This window comes from Solanum lycopersicum, chromosome 12 (genome assembly GCF_036512215.1).
Source record: "Solanum lycopersicum chromosome 12, SLM_r2.1".
Lineage (NCBI taxonomy): Eukaryota > Viridiplantae > Streptophyta > Magnoliopsida > Solanales > Solanaceae > Solanum > Solanum lycopersicum.
Window position 1 is genome coordinate 67090873 of NC_090811.1, and position 20831 is coordinate 67111703.

Below are 20831 nucleotides of genomic sequence, written 5' to 3' on the forward strand. Positions count from 1 at the left end.
TTCAATTCATATTCCCTTTTCTGTTGCTGTCATTTTTTATTTTGGCTTTAATTCCATTATTTATTGCTCTGAAGTTGTTGTCATTATTTTAGTTTAATATTTTATATTTGAGCAGAATGACCCGAAAGACCTCTGTATTTAGGTTTATTTGTATATTAGATTTTGGTACTTTTGACTTTGCTAGCTGAATACTTAAATTCATTTAAACACGATATTTTAAACTCGTTTCTCATCAAATGTGTGCGCGTGTATTATACTTATTTTACACATGAAATTTTACGTCATTTTTTAATAACATGTCAGTACTATTATTACTTTTAATGATTCATCAAAAATTAAATATTTAAAAATAAATAATATTTTTTTAAAAAAAGGTGCAAACTTTTCTCTCTCTCACCCTCTACCCTTCGCCCCGAAAATAAAAATAATCATTTTTCGTCTTCCTCATACTCAAATTTTTTCTCAATAACAATATGTGATAGATTATAATTAGCACTTACACATGCTTTTGGTTCTGTTTATTTTGATTTGGCAAAAAGATGTATCAAGAAAATTTCAAATTGAAAAAAAATATATATGTTTATTAGTAAATTCAAACAATAGATCTTAAAAAATTAAATTTTAGAAAAGGTGAATGAGATATTTTTTTTTCAAAAAAAAACTTTTTATTATGATTATGGTAATGGTGTATATGTCAAAAAAAGAAGAAAAGAAAAGGAGTAGCGGCCGGGATAGGTGGGGGGGGGGGGGGGTCTGAGGCGGAAAAGAAGAGGTGGGATAAAAAAAAATTATATTCGCTTGCTTCAAAATGCGTGTGATCACGTATTTGTCCAACTCAGCAATTTTAATGCTACATAAGGTCGGCCAATGGTCATAGGGGTTTAAAATAGAGTTTCATCATGTTTAAGGGTTCATTTGGCAAAATAACGAGTATAAGGATTCAAGTGACAAACAGATACAAGTTAGGGACCTCTCAGGTCATTCCACCTTATATTTGTATTTAAGTTCGATAAAATTCAGATTTCGCACTACACAATAGCCAATTTTTTTCATTTCTAGGGACTCAAAACTGAGAACTCTAGTTGAGGATGAATGCATCGGGCAAACAACTCAAAATTTTCACTAACAAAGTTCAAAGTATGAAAAAAGGAAACACACGATTAGATTCAAAATTTATTATATCTATAAATATAAAAAATAACTTTAACTTATGTGTAATTTTCTATCGGACAAGATTCAGATGTACTCCTCAACTCTACCTGACTCCGCCTTGACGTGAATAGACCTTGAACCGTCCCATCACAACCTACATTGGTGAATTCGTTGTCACCAACAAGGATTATGGTGGAACAATGTGTATTACTTCATTCTTAACCAGAGGTCACGAGTTACAATACTCTGAATACATAATCGCCTTTATTAGAAAGCGCTTACACCTCCGCGAGACCCGAGGTAGTCATTGTCATGCAAATTCCTTTAAGTCCCATATCTCTCCAGCATTTAATACTCTTAAAGTTCCTCACCTAATGAATTAGGTATCCATTTTTGCAAAATTCTATGCAAAGGAGTTAGGTAACAATTTGGGCAACGATAGTCCAATTAATATTTATATGGGTCGATGAGAGAAGAAAAATTATTATTCATTTCGATTAAGTTTCCTTCCTATTAATTTCGAAGTTCTAAAGATCGTGGTTCTCGAATGAGCAATAGAACAAAAATTCAGGTAAAATTTACTTTTTGGTTAACTTCAGTAAAATTGGATGACTTTACTTATGTGTGATAAACTTTAAAGTTAGATAACTTTTATGTGATATAAAATAAATAAGTTATTAGTAAATTCACTTGTGTGGAATAAATATTCCTTCCTATTAATATCATAGTTCGAAATGATTTAGTTTCAGAGCTAAAGATTGTAGTTCTCGAACGAGTAATAGAAAAGATTTTGAAGCATTTTAAGTAGTTAATTTGCATTTTTTAGTTTTTCTTTAATTGTTTGTAAATTCTATTATTGAGTTTCAGTATCATTGTATGATGTATTTTGATTTGTTTTTTTTAAAAGGCGTATTGTAATACGTAAACAGATACTCAAATTTGGTCTTAGCTGACAAGTAAGCATCCGAACTTTGAGAGTGCACGTGTAGACGACTCAACTTGATCCTCTGTTTCATCGTTCACACGAAAGGAACTCGATATGGGGCTTTTAGATCTGTTAGTTGCAGCATCAATGCCAGTTATTCAAATTCTTTTGATAACAGCACTTGGACTAGTTCTTGCATTAGATCGATTCGCCATACTTGGAGAGGATGCAAGGAAGCATTTGAATAATGTGAGTATATAATATACCTTTCTTGTTGTGTAGTTTGCTCGTTGATTCCCATTTTACTCGTGTTACTTGTACGTGAATTTGTTAGTTTATTCTGTCCTCTGCACTAGTACCATGACCTTTAAAGAGCGGAAAATTATACTGTTTATAGTAGATAGTTGATGTTGAAACCTCTTCAGCTTCTTCGTGTGTTTATTTCTTCATATTTTGAAGAGTTGTTCACCAAGGCTAGAACAGACGAGAAGAATCACCTAGTGTTCTGTCATAGGATATTGATGTTTCCTGTTGTGTACTTTTCGATGAACAGATTGTGTTTTACATATGCAATCCATCACTGATTTCAAGCAACTTATCCAAAACAATTACATACGAGAGCATGAAACGATTGTGAGTTTTCGAGATTTCTAATCTCATGTGTTGTTATGTGTTACCCTGTATGTGCCCCCATTAACTCAGTTTGTTATTGTAGGTGGTTCATGCCTTTGAATATCTTCATCACTTTTATCGTAGGTTCGATTCTTGCTTGGATTGTCAATCAAATAACAAGACCTCCTAAACATCTACGAGGCCTCGTTATAGGCTGCTGTGCTGCAGGTATGTATAAACAGAAAGAACATCAGTCACGAAGACGATGCTTGTAATTGATTTTCCTCAGTTTTCATGTTATGCGGCAACTTCACATTAGTATTCTCGCCAAAATTATGTATTCCCTTCGTTTCAATTTGTTTGTCATACTTTTTGTGTTAGTCCATGACAGGTTTAAGACCACGAGAATGAAGAACATTTTGATACATTCTACGTATCCTTAGTTTATGACCTTTCTTGCTTTCTCAAAATCCCGTGTAAAGTTAAATCCAGACAAACATAAGTCTTCTCTTACTTTCTCCACGTAATTTTGCGCCTGCAATGTGGACAGGAAACATGGGCAACATGCTTCTCATCATAGTTCCAGCTGTTTGTAAGGAGAAAGGAAGCCCATTCGGAGCGCCTGATATTTGCCATACATATGGGATGGGCTATGCTTCCCTTTCAATGGCGGTATGTGTTTTAATCGATTAGTTTGCTTCACAATACTTTCATATTTGGGATGGTCTCCGATGTGAAATTGCGGTGTTGAATGCTCCATGCCTCGATCTGTTTCAATTTGTTTGTCTGGTTTTGACTTGAGACAGAGGTAGTATCAGCTATGAGCTACCTCTTCACTACGAAGAAAAATAGCAAAAACTATTAACTTTTCATACAAGGAAAATCTAATGCAATGTTTCTCTGGTGATTTCACTTCTTCAGGTATGCGCGGTTTTTCTATGGTCTTATGTGTATAATATTGTCAGAATATCATCAAGTAAGAGCCCCGAAGAGGTTGAAGAAGTTAACAATTCCTCCATAAGTAAATCTGTTAGAGAAAGCTCCATAGCAGCACTCGGAGTCTCCACGGAGCCACTACTTCAGAGACATGACTTAGCACTATCAGAGCATCAATCTGAACAACTTGCACTGCCCTCTAATAGATTTGACGATAAATCTCAGGTTGATTATGGATCACATTTCAATCATGCATACTCGAAACTAACTAGTCCCTCCGTTTCAATCTGTTTGTCTTACTTTCATTTTTAGTCTTTTTCCTTTTCACCTGGCATAACGAGTGATTATTTAAGATAAGTGTGCTTTGGATTTTGAACTCTGAGTTTAACAGGTACCGCTATGGACTAAATCGAGACAGTACATGGGAGTGCTTTCAAAGAAGATGAACCTGAAGAAATTATTAGCCCCTTCTACCTGCGGAGCGGTATTCTCCCACTGTTATCCTATCTGTCTTCTGAACTCCTTTGTATTGCATGATTGTGTTAGTTCGTATCTACAACATGTAACTTGTTAGATGTTTCCGTCAATATGATAGGCAACTCAGGGTTCGTCTTGTTTACGATCTAGTTATTGTGGGAGTAGTATTGACCATTGGTCCTGTATAGATTGCAGGTTTTGTTGTTGGACTTATACCTCAGATCAGAAATTCAATTATAGGTGATGCAGCTCCTCTTCATGTGATTCAAGATACAGCTTTGATACTTGGGTATGAGACTCTCTCAACTTGTTTAAATAAACTAGCAGAGGTAGTTTTCGTATCTTAATGCACGTATTCAATTTATTCGGAGCTATTAGAGCAGGATCCACTTTTTGGTGAATATGAGTCGAAGCAATAACAAGAATATTTCTAGTAGAACATCTTTCACAATTTTTGGAGAAATGGTTCATTAATAGACTGAGTGATGATTCATTCGACTCATTCACATCCAGATCATGAATGTATAAAACAAAAACTCGAACTTTGAAAGTGCACATCTAGACATCTCAACTCGTCTGCACTGTGTTAGTTGAACATTTTGAATCCATTGTGCCAAAAATTAGCTTAACTACTTGGATAGATGGGATGTTTGAACTGAAAAAGAAAAAGTTCAGTAACATTATAAAACGACATAATATATAAACAAACACTTCAACTTGGCTTTAGCTGATAAGTAAGTTCTCGAGCTTTGAGAGTGCATATCTAGACACGTCAACTCGGTCTATAAACTCAACTGACAACTAAATACTCCAACTCATTCTCATTTTGTAAGTTGAAGTATTCAACTGTCACAGTGAAAACGAGTTGAGGTATCTAGATGTGCATACTCAAAGTACTTACTTGCCAACAACGGTCAAGTTTGAGTGTGCACACTTAAATTGTCAACCCTTTTGTCTGCTTGAAGAAAGTGATATTTACATTTCATCAATGACTGCAGAGATGGAGCTGTTCCGCTTCTAACGCTGATCATGGGAGGTAACCTTTTAAAAGGTTTGAGGGTCACAGTAGTTCCGAAATCTATTCTTGCTGGCATTATCGTTGTGAAATACATCGCGATGCCTGTGATTGGTATTGGTGTTGTCAAAGGTGCTTCATGGTTAGGCTTGGTACATGATGATCCATTGTACAAGTTTATGCTTTTACTTCATTTTGCACTTCCACCAGCAATGAACATTGGTAAGTTGATTCAACAAGTTATGTTTTTGTTCTCTCATCAACCATCTTTTGTGTTCTATTATCATTTTTATTCGAGTTAGTGGTGAAAAATACACCAAAAGTATCTCAGTTTTTGAGTTTCAAAACGTACCTGACCTATCATGTGAGCGAGTTTCCTTGCTAAAATTTATGGTTCAGGTGTGTTTTGAGGAATAGTTGGTGATAGTTCAGGTAGAAAACTCACACACTTGATAGTTCACGTATGAAACTAAAAGTATCGGAATACTTTGGGTGTGTTTTTTGACCCTTCACTCTGTTTCTGATAGACCTTCGGCTCAAATAAAGAATATAAAAAATTGCATGAAAACAAAATAGAGTAGCCAATATTAAAAATCAAGCAGAGATTGTTATTTCTTTGTGTATATATCAATTCATCATCTGTTAATGAACGTGTCATTTGCTTCATCTTGCTCAATTACGTATAGTTGTTATAGAGAGATTTGACTGTTTACGTGAACACGGTTTTATTTGCAGCAACTATAACACAGTTGTTTGGAGCTGGTGAGAGTGAGTGTTCAGTGATTATGTTATGGTCTTATGCATTGGCTTCAGCAGCACTTACACTATGGACAGCATTCTTCATGTGGCTTGTATCATGAGCACTAGGAAAAACGTCAGACTCCACGTGTGAGATTATACTGAATATGTTATTGTCGTTTTAGAAAAAAACGAGATTAGAAATGAATTAAATTACTATAGGAGAAAAATGATGGTTCTACTTATGTACAATAAGGATTTGCACCTCGGAAATATGTATTGATTTTTTACGTCAAATCAATCTATTTACCATGGTTAAGCAATTCAAGTTATATTTCTATAATTATGGTTGCCTTCTCAAATATATAAAATAATTCAATTAGTAAATCAACTACTCCATATCCAAAACATGCTATTAAAATGTCATCAATGAATTTTTCTTCTATAGCTGGAAAATTTACAAATAAAAGTTAATTAAAAACAATTTTGTATCTCAAAAAATTAAACTTAAAATTGCTCTGTCATTCAGCAGCTGTAACATTGATTCTGTTGGAAAGCTGTAATTAGAAAAAAAATTATTATTAATAATGTTACTTTATGTAATCTTACTAGGTGATATCCCGAAGGTAGAGTTTACGCAGAATTAGTTCACATGACACAGGTCTCGAACTAGGCCACAAGTATCAACCTTTTGCCACTTGAACTAAGCCCTCGGGTGGAGTGCAGATTAAAGATGTCAATATACTCGCAGAAAGATTCTACTGATCTCACAGATGTAAAAGGCCAAGCATAGAGGATGTAAATGCAACTTTCTTCGTAATACAACAACATACTCAGTATATTCCTACAAGTCGGATCTGGGGAGGGTAGGGAGGGTGAATGTACGTAAACATTTATAACCAACCTTTCTGGGGGTAGAGAGTCTGGCTAATGCAACTTTCTTCCTAATAGCTGAAGGATTTAATCATAGAAATGCCAGAAATAGCAAATGATTAGTTCCACAAGTTGAATGCATACAAACTAGCAGATAACAAGTTTCAATCCCAAACAAGTTATGATCAGCTATGAGTCCTCCTTGATCGTGTCAATCGATTTAAGCTTGAATTTATACAAACTAGACTAGTAAGAAGTTAAAAAGATTTTATACCACCAGAAATAGCTAACCAATAAGATAATCATCCAACATATACGTACCACATAGTTACCACAACCTTCAATGTATACAAACTAGCAAAGAACAACTACGTTTCAATTCCAAGCAAGTTGTGGTCACCTACGAATACTCATGGTATAAACTTAGTCTCCACAGAATAAGATAGCAAACTAGCACATTTTGAAACATTGTGTTTTGGAGAAGGAAGAAGAAGAGAGATGGAAAGTTTCTTGCATAGTGATTTCTCACATGGTGTTTGTTGTTTTTGGTATGTAAAGAAGGGAAAGGGGAAAAAATGGAGGATTTTGAGGTATGAGGGAATTTGTACAAGTGGTGTGGGAGAGGGAAATGGACAAGGGGATAGTGAACTAATAATGTAATTTTACACCACTTTTTATGTGATGTGACAGATGGAACCAATAAATCATGTACCATTGAAACCACCATAAATACTATCTTCTCAAATCTCAACATTATTCAGGTCGTCAAAATTTCAAAAACACAAATAAAGAAAACAATCTACAAGAGTAAAGACAGTTGAAAGCCTCTCTAATGTCATACAATCCGACTAACATTTCTGTAACTAAATAAAGTTTATGCAAAGTGGAGAAGACGATCGGAGGGGGAAAAAAGGGTGGGTAGGTGGGTGGGGGGAGTGGGGAGGGGAGGCTATGAATTCTGTTAAGTTTGACAAATATGTCTGCCTCCTAAATTTTCCGTGAGGTTTAGGGGTGTTCTCATCTAGAATGGTGTGTTCGCATTGCTTGAAGGCGAGGCCATCACAGAAAGGATTTCTGTGACAGAAGACATGGCACTCAGAGCAGCTTTCAGGACATCTTGTGAGCATCCAGGCTTCACGATTGTACGAACCTGGAAAGTAGATGATAATATAAGAAGGCATGCACCAAAACCAAAGTTTAAACGAGAGAATGTAATCATGTAGTCAAGCTTGGATAGCAGGTGGTCATGATAAATAAATGATGCTATAATTTTACTCGAGTGTAAATATGTTCTTGCAGAGCAATCATCACCTTGTCCAGATACTCTTGCAATTTCTTGATACGACCCATGTAATCCTGGTCTTCAACGCAAAGAGTAATAGCCTTTGCGTCAGCACCAGGGCCATCAAACTGGAGGGGGCCTGGGTTTCTGTAAACATCATCGAGCAAGAACTTCGTCGCATTTTGACTCAATAATCTGCACAAAAAAGATACACATCAGTTATATGCACACAATTCACTTTAGAACGCCAGCTGTTAAGAGAGCTTTTCCTGGGAAAATTCAAATCTAATTCCTACTTTTCAATCACAAAAGTCAGCTTCCTCTTTAGGCTTCGCTTGTAAATAAGCAAAAAATCAGGACATAGACATACTCGTATGATTTGCCCTTCAAATCTACAGTGGCTGGATGCACAGCAGGCTTCCCAAGTGATGCCTTGCCAGGACCACGACCATACCGCTTCACACTCATCATAGCCTAGAATTTAAACACACAGTGATAAGGTCAATCTTTGTCCTCTTTTCCTTTATTTGTTTTAGGTAGCTAGTGGGCAGTGTGGAACACAAGTACAAAATACAGTAAGGAGCTTACAGTTATAGGAGCAGCCCCACAGCGCCACTTGTTGACGGGATTCTTCAAGTTAGTCAATGTAGCCATGTAACCATTGAGGCCAGCAGCCAAAATATGATAGCAGACGTGACCAAGTACCTGGCATGTAATTCTTGTTACTATTTTTCTTATATTGTAACAATCTTATACTCCCTCTGTCCCAGCACAATTTATGTAATGTACTTCCCATTTTTTGTTTGTCCGGATTTTCCTATATGTAGAAACAACTTACTTTAAATTCCCCATATACCATTAATGAGTTGATATATAGTCATACAAATATCTAGTACTTCCTCCATTTCAATTTCAAATTATTTGCCTGATTTTGACTTGACATGAAATTTAAATAATAAAAAGAGTTTTAAATTTTGTGGTGTTAAACTAAAGATATGTAGAATATACCAAAATGCTCTTCAATCTTGTGGTCTTAAACATGTCATGTGAAAAATTGAAACTAAATAGTTGCCACAAAGGGAAAGAGACATTCTTTTTGAAACAGACTAAATAGGATAATAAAACAAACAAATCAGGACGGAGCGAATATTTATTTTAGACCATAAGGTTCAAATGTCTTTTCTTTTCTAAAGCCACGTGGACAACATCACATAAAATAAGACGGAGAGAGTTTATTTCACTTGAAAGAAAAAGAAAAGCTAGGAAAAATAAAAAAACTTACATATGCATAGTCACAATCAAACTTTGATGGCAATGATCCCCGAGCTTGATAACCAAAGAAATGGCAAATTGCATTAAATTTCTTTCCCTTGTAAGTTCCTTCTTTCTGTAAAGTCATACAAGATACAAAACATGTTATGTAAAGGTAACGCTGACCAAGGCAGAAAATATCTAAATCAAGTGAAATTCACTTTTTCAAATGAAACAGCTATTCGAAGAGTAATGTCAATGATTTTGAAGCAAACAAAGTTTACAAAGAAAGATTGCTAGTGAAAACATAGCAATGGCTGAAGGATCTGTATGACATATGCAGTAACAACCTTATATGTTCAATAGAATTTAGTACTAGCCATGGACATGGTAATGTAGTCAATACTAGTGTACACGGTTAGGTAGTCAATACAGCAAACTTTAAGCTTCTGATGAAGGACCATATGAAATAGGCAAATAGCCATGCCCAGTATAAGTCTAAGTCAAAGCAAATGAAGAGTTCATGTAACATAACCTTGTTTTTGGGAGGAAAATTTAGCAAGCAGCGTTAAGATTTAGCATTCCTACATAAATTGTCATGAAGAAGAGCTGTATTTCATAATATAAGGAAAGAGAAATTGATTGAATTTTCCAAGGTCTAAATATATTGTGGTCCTTATCCTTTCTGATAGATGGTATGATTTTGTATAAAAGGAAATCACTCTTGTAACTTTGCATCAAATAATTTCGCCAAGAAATGTGACACAACAAGTCAACAACAATGTAGAAGGTTGGTAGAAGTCAGTGAGCTACTCACTTACAAGCTCAAACGCTTATAGTAGTAAAACAACATACATATCCTTACTAAAATTTCTTTCCTGTTTAGAGACGGGATATTACATTTATTTGCTCATAAAGAAAAACCATACGAAATACTACATGCAACACTTAGCATTCCAGAATAGAGGAAGACAGAAGCTATACCAATCGCTTATTCATTTCTGTTTCCACCAGATGAGCTAGAAGTTTCTCGGTTTCAATCTGTGAGGAAGAATAAAAGGATAATCAACTTAAAATATAGGTCATACGTATATCACCAAACACACCATCCAAAGGGAGAATTAGTTACCTGTGATAGCTGAGCAGAATCATCTGATTCTGGGTGTAAGAGGAGCTACAACATCATAAGCATTTTATGTAAGAACTATCCAAGTGAAACTTAACTGTCATACCTGAGTACTCAGTTCCAACAATAAATAAGTGGTACCTGTTTTTTTATAAAGGGCGGCAAGAACTCAAAGAGCGCAGATGCCCAAGGTGATAGTTGAGAGGAAATCTTATCAGCGGAAACGCCTTGTTTGAGCAAGCCATGAATTTCCTGTAACACACAGGATCATAACAAGGCACTGTGAAAACCAAGTTTCATTTCCAAACAAAGAATCATAGAAGCCCGCCAATTAAAGTTTGTAATTCTTTTTAGGTATATCTGTTCTCTTATCCCTTCATTTCATCTTTCCTTGGGTGAGAGAGAAGAGGGTGTGATAACAGACACTGGAGAGGCAGGCTAGAAATAGAACTCTTTTATTTGGATTTTACCTGCAGTAGAGCATATACTTCAGGAATACTTTCAATAAGCCCCTCTGGCAACAGGATCACACCATGGTTTTTATCTAAATCCAAAAACTTAGTGAGCAGACAAATTTTTTTGAAAAGCACCTCAAAAGACAACAAAGAAAAGGAAAAGTTTCTATACCTTGTTCAGCCCTAGCTTGAACTGTATCACAAATTTTGTTTGTTATGTCAAAAAGAGTAAGCTTTGATGCAGATACCTCCTCACCAAGAATTACCTGCAAGATTATTTATTAACCCTTTTTAATACAGAACTTACAAGTTCTAAACAGCACAATTACTTCAATAGTTTTTCAGTAAAGGTATAAAACGAACCATATTAGGATGTGACTGCAGAGTGCACTCTAAGGCAACATGTGATGCCTTTCGCCCCATGAGTCGGATGAAATAGTAGTACTGAAAAGGAAAGATACCAGGTTATAGTAAAGCATTTGCAGAAGACATAGGTAGGAAATATAAACGATAAGGTTGTGAACATAATCAACAGACAGTCAACACCATCAAAACAAATTTATATAACAGAAATGAAACCCACCAGTAACATATATTTAAAATTTACCCAAATATTCCATAGAAATTGGAAGAGATGTGAAGAACCTGAAATTACCTTTTCTGCCGAGAGCGCATCAGTGCACATATTGCTAATGAGTTGGGAGTTCACCTAAGATGACCACAAAGATAATAATAAGTTCCCCAGGGATTTTTTTTATAATTTATTAGGATTTTCTTTCAGTTGAAGCACACAATAAAGCATCATTACTAGAAAAAAAACAAGGTCTACCGTCAAAATGACCTACAAGTTTAACACTCGGTACCTGCTGAATGTATTTCACCTCATATTTCATCACTAATAAAATAACAAGTAAAAAGAACACTTAACCTGCACACCACCATATACAGGACCCTCAAAGTTTAAGTGGGGAGCATGACCACAAGTCTAAATGGCAATGCCTCTCAAAGGGAAAGGTGTAAGATGTTAACTATGTCTATTCTAAAAAAACAGTCCTTAGATGAATGTTTCTTTTCATATGATTGACATAATTGGACTAATACCTTGCATATTGTGTCAAAACCGACGTTTGTTTCAACAAACTGATTCTTTAGATCTCCATTTAATGTAACAGGAACTCCAACCACCTGGAGAAAAGAACAATCATAAAGTATGAACCTTCCATAGTGAAAGGATAAAATGGAAGAGAATGCATAGGTTAAATTTGGAATAGTGGGAAAACATTTGGAGAAAAAATTAGATTATGCACTTCAAGTCATGAAAAGTCAGAAGTATAACAGTAAATTAGATAAAGAGAAAAGCCTCAACCCATGCATACTTTTGTTTGGCATTTTGCTTCGGCAAATGTTTCGGCCAGTTGAGCAGCATCAGTGTTTGATGTTACCCCTTCAAAATATAATGCATATGTTAGGATGTATATCTCTCTGTGTATGCACAGAAGATCCATAATGAACCAAAAGAACTGCCTGATAAATACCTCCGATAATAATAAGGGCATCCAATTTCAAAGCTTTGCATGCAGCCATTGCAGCATTAACTTGCTCGGTTGTTCTAATTTGATCTTTTGTCCGACCCAGCATGTCATAACCACCTTAAGGGGGAAAAATCAACTAATGATAAGCTTAAGGAAAAAAGGAATTATACTGACTTCATTCCAAACCAAATTTTACCTTGATTCTTATAGGTGGCAAGAATATCATTGGTGATCTCTAGGGTTTTCTGTGCAAATAAACCTTCAGAACCACCTGTTGACATTTGAAAAGGAGAGATTCAGCAGAAAAAATTATGACACACAGCATCGTAGACATGACATGTAAGTGACACTCAGATGGTGTAGCAGAAGGTCTTTCTAAGGGTTTACTGCCCTGATGTCCCAAGAATAGATGGCCAGGACATTTCAACCAGGAGAGTATGAGAAACAATCTCAAAGTCTAGCAGATTTGTAGGAAAATACACATGCAGACGCATCACAGAACATAGAACACCAACACAAAAGACTACTTACCCAGAAAACCAAGCAAAGTACTGTTAGGATTGTGAATTTTAAGGGCGTCATGAATACCCCATATCACATTATGTCCACCAGGAGATTGTCTCCCGCAGAAAACAATTCCAACCCTATAGAGGAAAAAGAGTGAGTACAATGAAAACAACAGTATATCAGAGATGCTTATGATGCTCTTTTTTTGTTGTTGTTGATAAAGTAATAAATCTCATTAAATAAAGGGCAAAAGCTTGCCCATATAAAACAAGTTTATTTCTCTTAAAAATTAATAAAGCTCATTTCACAGAAATCCATGTCTCATTGAACTTTTATCCTTATGTCTATACATAAATAAATACATCAATTTTGAAAGGAACTGTTAGTTTTAGAATTTTAGTCCCCTCAGTAAGATTCTAAAGACAGTAAATGCAAATAGAATTCCAAAAACAACTAAAAGGAAGGATATGTTTTTTTTTCTTTTTTTATGGGTAACTAAATTGAAGGAACTTTTAGTCACCTAAACAAAAGAATTACCATACACCTACTTCCAACATAGACTTGGAGCAAACAGCTCATGATTGCAACCCTGATGTCATTGATTACTAACTGTAGAATTTTTCTTTGATGAAGTAAACTAAAATTTATTAATGCATACCTCTTCGCTGGATGCTCGGTAATTATCTGAGCATCAGAGACTTTGGCAGTTGCCCTGAGAAAATGGGCCAATGGCTGACCATAAGTGTGAGGAAAAGACCGACTTATTACATGTTCACCAGAGGGATCTGCTGCAGTGGTTGCATCACCTAGCTCTACCCGCACAGTAGTACCCTGTTGTAATTTAACCAGATTTAATGAACTCGGGATTGCAGACAAAAAAATCTTTCATCCTTATAAGAGTAAGTAGGATTGAACTCTCTGAGCAGCTATCAAGAGCAACTTTTTAGTGGATATCGATATTATAGATACAAAGAATTGGAAGAACATCTCATTACCAATCCAGTGGAAGTTGATAATTGATTCAAAATGAATACACATCAAACAGAATAACCAGATGAATGAACAAAAAGACTTCAAAATACATTATAGCATGCCCGCTACGAATAACATATACAGCAAGAGATACCTAACACGAAAAACTGTACCGATACAGATTGAATAAGAACGAATCTGATCTACAACGTCAGATCTATTATATTGTTAAGGACATCAGTATACCGAAACAATCTACAATACATACATTTCGCCAGTACTTATTTCCCGATTTTTCCAAATGCAAAACATAATCATCTTCTCCATCGCATCAACAACATCAACAACAACAACTTATCTAACGAATCACAGTTCATAGTAGAGCAATAACAACGAAAAAATACACAAAAAAATGCAAAAAAAAAAAAAAAAAAAAGAGAAACCTGTAGACAAGGAGGAAGCTCAGGTTGATACTGAGATCGAAGCTTTTGCAGATCAGAGAGTTCTCTAGCTATGCCGTAATCTGCATCCATTTCTGATATTTTTCACCTACTACGCACACACTCACTCACTCTGTTTGTGTTTCTCTCTCCCCCCGCTCTGAAAATACGGTTTATATATGAGGGATTAAAGGGTGGCGATACGACCAAGTTAAAGAGAAAATGATGGAAATGGTCCTTATTGTTTTGTATATGTTCAAAATAGTCCCCTAAATATATTTTAAAGTAATTTTAATCCTTAAGTTTATTAAAAGTGAATTTTTTCTTTTATTTTCGTTGAATATTTAGATTGATTGTATCAATTAGATTTGAGCGAAACATAGAAAATAATGATTAAATTAGAATTATAGAGGAGTCACATCGTATCCTAAAAATTAAATTAAGCATTCAAATACTGAAATTTGCATCTCAAAAATTGCACAAATCTCTACATTCTTTTATATATATATAAATCAACAAAACAGAGAACTATCACAATGTACAATATTAAAAAATTATACCAAAGCAATTTAAATGGTACATTAAATTAATACTTTCTTCTTTCTATGAAAAGACATGTCAGCATCACTTCTAAGCATGTGCATTAACAAAATGCTAAAAAAAAAATTCCAACCCATCTCTACTTCACACTAGATGAGTATAGATATAAAGTAGCAAAAAAATGTAATAATTGCATCTTCGAGTCTCTCATCAAATCTAACGACACAAAATTTATTAAATGTTTGATAGGGCTGAAAAAATACTCAATTTTTTGATTAATTTTTAAAATTATAATTGGTCATATATATATATATATATATATATATATATATATATATATATATATATATATATATATATATATATATAAGGAACTACTTTAAAACCTAATCATAATCACAAAGGACATTTGCTCCTAAATAAAAAATTAACTCGTTACCTTTAAACTATATGAAATGGTATAAATTTACCTTTCATTGGTAATTGAGATTAAATGTGCTCTTATTGTCATCAAAGTAGCTAGATTTGCCTTCATATAAGAAAATCACAAATTAATTGTGATGCTAAGCTTGATTTGCTTTCGTATAAGAAAATCACAAATAAGAAACTAACTCGTTACCTTTAAACTATGTGAAATGATATAAATTTTCCTTTGCTCCTAAAGAAGTTAAATATCATTCTATATCTGATGAAAAATGACATAATATTTGAACAAATTAATCAAGAGTTAAATATCATTCTATATCTGATGAAAAATGACATAATATTCGAACAAATTAATCAAGAGTTAAATATCATTTAATATTCAAACAAATTAATCAAGATACGCATAAATTGATTCGGACATTCATTTCACTCTCAACATTTTAGTGGAGGTAAGAGTGATAATTTTGGACCATACACATTTGACACTACACTCACTAATATAGGCCTCAATTCAAACTTTGCTAAAATTTCTTTTTGAAGCCCATAATTCACTAGCACTATTACTTTTGGTCCAATAGTTGAAAAAAAAATTGTTCTTGAAACAGCAGCAAATGCTTTCTCTTTCGTCTTCATCTTTAGTATCGTTCGGTGGAATTGCAAAGCCATTTTCGGCTCCGGTCAGGTTAAAGTGTCAGTATACTCCTTTGAGAACAACAATTAATAACCCTTCTGATTCAATGGCTTCCCCAAAATGGGCTCAAAAAACTGTAACTCTTCCTCCTCAAAGGCGAGGCTGTCATCTTGTTACATCTAAGGTATGACTGTATATATGGGAATTAAGCTTTATGGGTTCAATATTTTAGGTTATTAATGAATTTTGTGGACACCCTTTTGTGTCTTATGTCAATTAACTGATCCATTTTATTCTTTTGCTGTTGTTTTAGTTGGGGGTAGGGGAAGGGAAAGTGGAGAGGGGATTATAAGGTGGGGAATTGGGAATTAAATCCTCACCGACAAGGTGAAAGTTCAGGTTTAACTCAACCAATTGAGCTACTAAGATTTCCGTTGTTATTGTTTTGTTTGCTTTTGATTGCTTGCAAATATGTATTAGATATAATAATTGGGATGTGTTTCTGAGCTGCTGATGATTAAGCTTTTGAGCGATTTTCGTTTCTTGTTTGTTAATTTGCTACCTGACAATTAAGTGAACCAAGTATCACCAGCAAGTTGAAAGTTCAAGTAGTCGCCCAACTGAGTTATTAAGATTCCTTTTTATTGTCTTGTTTGCTTTTGATTACTTGTAAATATTTATTTGATATAATTGGGATGTAGGAAGCTGCTGGTGATTAAGGTTTTGGGCGATTATTCGTTTTTTGTGTGTTAATTTGTTCCCTCACTATTAAGTGAACCAAGTATCACCAACAAGTTGAAAGTTCAAGTAGTTGCTTAACTGAGCTATTAAGATTCCCTTTTTATTGTTTTGTTTACTTTTGATTACTTGCAAATATTTATTAGATATAATTGGGATGTGTTTATGAGCTTCCGATGATTAAGCTTTTGAGCGATTATTCGTTTCTTGTGTGTTAATTTGCTCCCTGGCTATAAAGAGAACCAAGTATCACCAAGAAGTTGAAAGTTCAAGTAGTCACCAAACTGAGCTATTAAGATTCCCTTTTTGTTGCTTTGTTTACTTTTGATTACTTGCAAATATTTACTTTAGATATAATTGGGATGTGTTTCTGAGCTGCCGATGATTAAGCTTTTGAGCGACTATTCATTAATGGACTTTTACTGAGTGAATTTTGTTATTGTTAAACCTATGGGTTCCATGTTTTAATGAGCTCTGCCTGGTTGATCAACTTTTTGTTTTTGTATTAATTCTTGCTTTTCTGAAGAAACTGATGGTAGTGATTAACCCGTTTTGGCGTATCTATGTTAATCCTATTATCCCACTAGTACAGGTAACTATGCCTACCAAGACTTAAGCAAATGGAAAGAAATCACCTAGCTCCTTTATGAATCAAGGTTTTCATCCACTTAATTGACCGCTAGGCTACACTATTGGTTGCTAATCCTGTTATCTCAAATTAAAATTTCAAAATGTAATTGTGTCCATATTTGCTTGATTGACTTTATAAAACTAGGTTCCAGTTGAGGTTTAGGTAACAAAGATGAATAACGTTATGATTCTATTAAACTAACTGAATCTTTCAATCATCCATTTGTCGTTCTAAGATTAACCTGAACTGATATCAACAACAAAACTATAATTCTCAAATAGAGGTTTTTAATATTGCTTAGGAAAAGAATTCATTACAAAAATGACCAAGAACCAAACTATCCTATCTTATTTTGTGCATAGAGAATCAGAATTGAATTGAATGTATCAGTTCAGTAAAGCTTTCTAGTGGTTAGCCGTGGGGTGGGGTGGGTGGAGGGGAGTTGGAAATATATATCATGTCATTAGGCATAATCAACATGGACAGAATTATTTTTGAAGAATGACTATTGAAACTGTGAAAATGTTATCACTGAGTGGCCTATTAGTTGGCTCACAAACTAAACTGACATGTTTTCTTACAAAAGTTGGATGTATTCGAATTCCATTCTTACTCTTCTGGCTTATGAAACATCTTTTGATCAGGTTAAAGGTGATAACCTGACTTCATATACAGTTATTTGGGCAGTTTTTAGCTTTAGTATTTCTAGCTGCCTCACAAGTTATAATTTTTCAGTTGCTAGACTAGTGCTGTTAATATATTGATCCATACAATAAGAAAAATGTTCTTACGATAACCTTATCTAAACTTAAGCATTATGTACCTCGCTAATGGAACAACATGTTTCTATTTTCAAACTAAGCAGTCGCAGAAGAGTGAGCTTCACTTTCTCTAGCCCAATTTTTTGCGTTCGATCCCCCTCCCACTCCAGCAAAAAGATTATATTCTGCTTTTTATTAATACCATCTTAATCTCCTCATCAGATTATGAAGGAAATTAATCAAGAGATAGCAGGCTTCAAATGTGGCCTTGCTCATCTTTTTCGTAAGTAATCTTATTCTGACATTTTTCACTTGAAATTCTTGTGGCGTTCTCTTAATTGGCACATGTATTTGCACCAGAATTCTACTATGACTGAGTATGGTTAGCTGTGTGTTTAACCAGTGCAGCATACAAGTGCTTCTTTAACTATAAATGAAAATTACGACTCAGATGTTCGAGAAGATACAGAGACATTTCTTAGTAGGGTTGTCCCAGAGGTAAGATTATATTCTGCCAAGTTGAGTAATAGTCGCTCATTCTTGTGGAGAGTCCCTCATTTTGTTTCGAAATGACAATTTCAGGGGACTTCTGCACCGTGGAAACATACTCTTGAGGGTAAGTGTGTAACGTAATCCCTGTCATCTGTACTGCTGTTTCTTTTCTTTTTTGGTTAATCAGGTATTTGACTGGATTTTATTCCAGGGGTGGCAATTTAATGGGTTGCTGTAGGTTTGTGGGATGAAAACTATATGAGCCAAAAACCTATCAATTTTTGCCTGAGCTTGGGGAAACTCAAAATCTTGAGGCTGAGCTTGACTCTCTATTAAGACTTAAGAGCTCGTGCTCGGGCCTGAGATGCTTGAAAACCGATGTCCCAACTCAAGAAACCACATTTTCAATATGATAATCCACAAATTACTGGAAAATCTAGTGATCTTTTAATTAACAAAACCTAAGTAGTCGAAACTTAAAATTTCCTATTTCAGAACAGCGACAAACTCAAAATATTTCATCCATGCATCTTCATAATGGAGAAAATAACTTACATCTTACAAATAGAAAGTATGGAATCAAAATACATGAGATGAGATCCATCGTAGTCCTCAGGCTGACGTCTACAGACTTGTTCTCAATAGAAGAAAACTGCGATGAAATGGGATGAGAGTCAAGAAATTACAAGAGGAGGATATCTGTACCAAAACATGAGTAGATAGATTTGCAAAGAGAAGAAAAATGAGATAAGAGAGGGAGAGAGATCTATGTTAGATTCAAACTTCAACTACTTCAATCTTATATACTAGCTCAGTTGTTGCATACTTCAGCATCCAGGTTTGCGTCTTCATATGATAAGAAAATGCATATCTAGATCCCTCATTCTCCTTGTACATAAATTTTTCAGAATTAATCACAGTGAAATAATGAAGACTGAAAAACTGACTATATCTTAACATGATAAAAGAATTTTGCTCTTTTACTGCATTTGAGTTGTTCTGGAGACCTTTGCAGTCTGTTTAAATGTTTAGCAAAATTATCTGTTCATTCTTTGTTTACGATTATGACTTTCATTCCTCAGATTGTGTCACACCTACTGATAGTACTGCCTCTTATTTTATCGATATACTATATATCTATTTATATTCTTTTGCATCACCCTCGATCTTCCTGACTGAATTTATATTAAGTTCTTTGTTTCTTTTTTTCCTCCTTGGTTAACTTTTCTTTCCCAATTTTATTTGGTTGCTATTTTGACGTTAGTATGTTGCAATTTTGACAGGGCCAGATGACATGCCCGCTCACATTAAGTCATCGATGTTTGGCTGCAACCTCACGTCTGACTATCTCCTTTGATTTGATCCATATATTTTTTTCACGCCTTCTCCATATACTGATATTTACCGCGTTTTGGATTTTCAGGATACCGATCACAGATGGAAAGCTAAACATGGGAACCTGGCAGGTACTTGTGCTACCTCCTTTCAGGTCGTTTGATTTGAGCATCGCTAGAAGCCTAGAACAATGAATTTTTCAAACGCTTTCACCTTCATGTTGGATTAAAAAAGCAGACAGTTAAAGTTGTTACATCTATTTTCATTACAAAGTTGGTCTAATCTATCCTTCAATCTCTTTTTTACCATGGTCTGAACATGGTAATTATAGCAAGGTTCCTTTTTGGATAGTAGAGCTCCAAACTATCACAATGATAAAAAGATTTCCACGATGAAAGTTCTTATCAAGTGTCGATTGTTCTAGTCTATCGAGACAAGACCATTACACGTCAATTTATTGATTCCTGGACTTACAGGTATGATGAGCAACTAACGTTTTCTGAATCTCAGGGCATATGGTTGTGTGAGCACCGTGATTCTGCTACCCCACGCAGAATTGTGATCACCCTTAATGGAATGTGAGCCGCTAAAGTGAAATGTTAAAGAAGACAATGAGCTACCAACGCCTATCTTACTGAAACGCGCACATGTAATACTATAAACACTCTCTGGTTGTGATGTTTTTCTAGTCCATTTCTGTCTATACTGATGTGTGTGTGATGAAAGCCTCTTGGCCATTTCTGTTATAAAACCACTATGTAGTTTCTGTGTCCCATTTTCATTATGACCAACGAGTTTGTACATGGAAGTTATCGTTCCAGCGTTGCATCTTTTTATGGAGCAGATTAGCACCATATGTGTTTTCATTTTCATGTAATGAAGAAGCTCAACCTGTATTCATTAAGTTCCTTGATGTGCTAGCTGCAAACATTGATCAAAGATATGCAGTGAAGATTGAGGATGTATTTCGTGTTGAGGAGAATA

At 34.8% G+C, this 20831-nt stretch overlaps 3 protein-coding genes across 4 annotated transcripts; 2 read left to right on the forward strand and 1 right to left on the reverse strand.

Annotated features, from left to right (window-relative positions):
• Positions 1 to 1528: 1528 nt before the first annotated feature.
• LOC101247117 (protein PIN-LIKES 3-like) lies at positions 1529 to 6198 on the forward strand. Of its 2 annotated transcripts, none has more exons than XM_004253066.3 (10): positions 1529 to 1723; positions 2060 to 2326; positions 2631 to 2710; positions 2793 to 2917; positions 3240 to 3361; positions 3611 to 3850; positions 4017 to 4109; positions 4291 to 4391; positions 5101 to 5339; positions 5853 to 6198. In XM_004253066.3, the coding sequence occupies exons 2-10, from the start codon at positions 2192 to 2194 to the stop codon at positions 5975 to 5977; spliced, it is 1260 nt and encodes a 419-aa protein (XP_004253114.2). In that variant the 5' UTR covers positions 1529 to 1723; positions 2060 to 2191; the 3' UTR covers positions 5978 to 6198. The 2 variants fall into 2 exon arrangements, with proteins under 2 accessions (XP_004253114.2, XP_010314834.2); XM_010316532.4 differs by having other exon boundaries at positions 1558 to 1723; positions 2082 to 2326.
• Positions 6199 to 7437: 1239 nt separating this feature from the next.
• LOC101246811 (pyrophosphate--fructose 6-phosphate 1-phosphotransferase subunit alpha-like) lies at positions 7438 to 14469 on the reverse strand. The gene is made up of 19 exons (XM_004253065.5): positions 14297 to 14469; positions 13540 to 13712; positions 12906 to 13018; positions 12571 to 12645; positions 12378 to 12491; positions 12219 to 12286; positions 11944 to 12027; positions 11498 to 11551; positions 11206 to 11286; positions 11015 to 11108; positions 10858 to 10931; positions 10529 to 10639; positions 10391 to 10435; positions 10246 to 10302; positions 9293 to 9397; positions 8599 to 8715; positions 8381 to 8484; positions 8040 to 8205; positions 7438 to 7878 (listed from the first exon to the last, which is right to left on the reverse strand). The coding sequence occupies exons 1-19, from the start codon at positions 14384 to 14386 to the stop codon at positions 7750 to 7752; spliced, it is 1854 nt and encodes a 617-aa protein (XP_004253113.1). The 5' UTR covers positions 14387 to 14469; the 3' UTR covers positions 7438 to 7749.
• A 1261-nt stretch (positions 14470 to 15730) lies between these two features.
• On the forward strand, positions 15731 to 20751 carry LOC101246410 (uncharacterized). Its single transcript, XM_004253064.5, has 7 exons — positions 15731 to 16074; positions 18243 to 18303; positions 18424 to 18518; positions 18603 to 18636; positions 19796 to 19850; positions 19936 to 19978; positions 20358 to 20751. The coding sequence occupies exons 1-7, from the start codon at positions 15871 to 15873 to the stop codon at positions 20427 to 20429; spliced, it is 564 nt and encodes a 187-aa protein (XP_004253112.1). The 5' UTR covers positions 15731 to 15870; the 3' UTR covers positions 20430 to 20751.
• Positions 20752 to 20831: the final 80 nt, after the last annotated feature.

Coding starts and splice junctions, on each gene's coding strand:
- LOC101247117 (XM_004253066.3), top strand. CDS start 2,192: ATGGGGCTTTTAGATCTGTTAGTTGCAGCATCAATGCCAGTTATTCAA. Junction 4,392..5,100: donor GATACAGCTTTGATACTTGG/GTATGAGACTCT, acceptor CAATGACTGCAG/AGATGGAGCTGTTCCGCTTC. Junction 5,340..5,852: donor TCCACCAGCAATGAACATTG/GTAAGTTGATTC, acceptor TTTTATTTGCAG/CAACTATAACACAGTTGTTT.
- LOC101246811 (XM_004253065.5), bottom strand. CDS start 14,386: ATGGATGCAGATTACGGCATAGCTAGAGAACTCTCTGATCTGCAAAAG. Junction 12,287..12,377: donor TGCCCTTATTATTATCGGAG/GTATTTATCAGG, acceptor TATATTTTGAAG/GGGTAACATCAAACACTGAT. Junction 10,640..10,857: donor AAGTATATGCTCTACTGCAG/GTAAAATCCAAA, acceptor TGTGTGTTACAG/GAAATTCATGGCTTGCTCAA.
- LOC101246410 (XM_004253064.5), top strand. CDS start 15,871: ATGCTTTCTCTTTCGTCTTCATCTTTAGTATCGTTCGGTGGAATTGCA. Junction 19,851..19,935: donor ATGTTTGGCTGCAACCTCAC/GTCTGACTATCT, acceptor TTGGATTTTCAG/GATACCGATCACAGATGGAA. Junction 19,979..20,357: donor TAAACATGGGAACCTGGCAG/GTACTTGTGCTA, acceptor TCTGAATCTCAG/GGCATATGGTTGTGTGAGCA.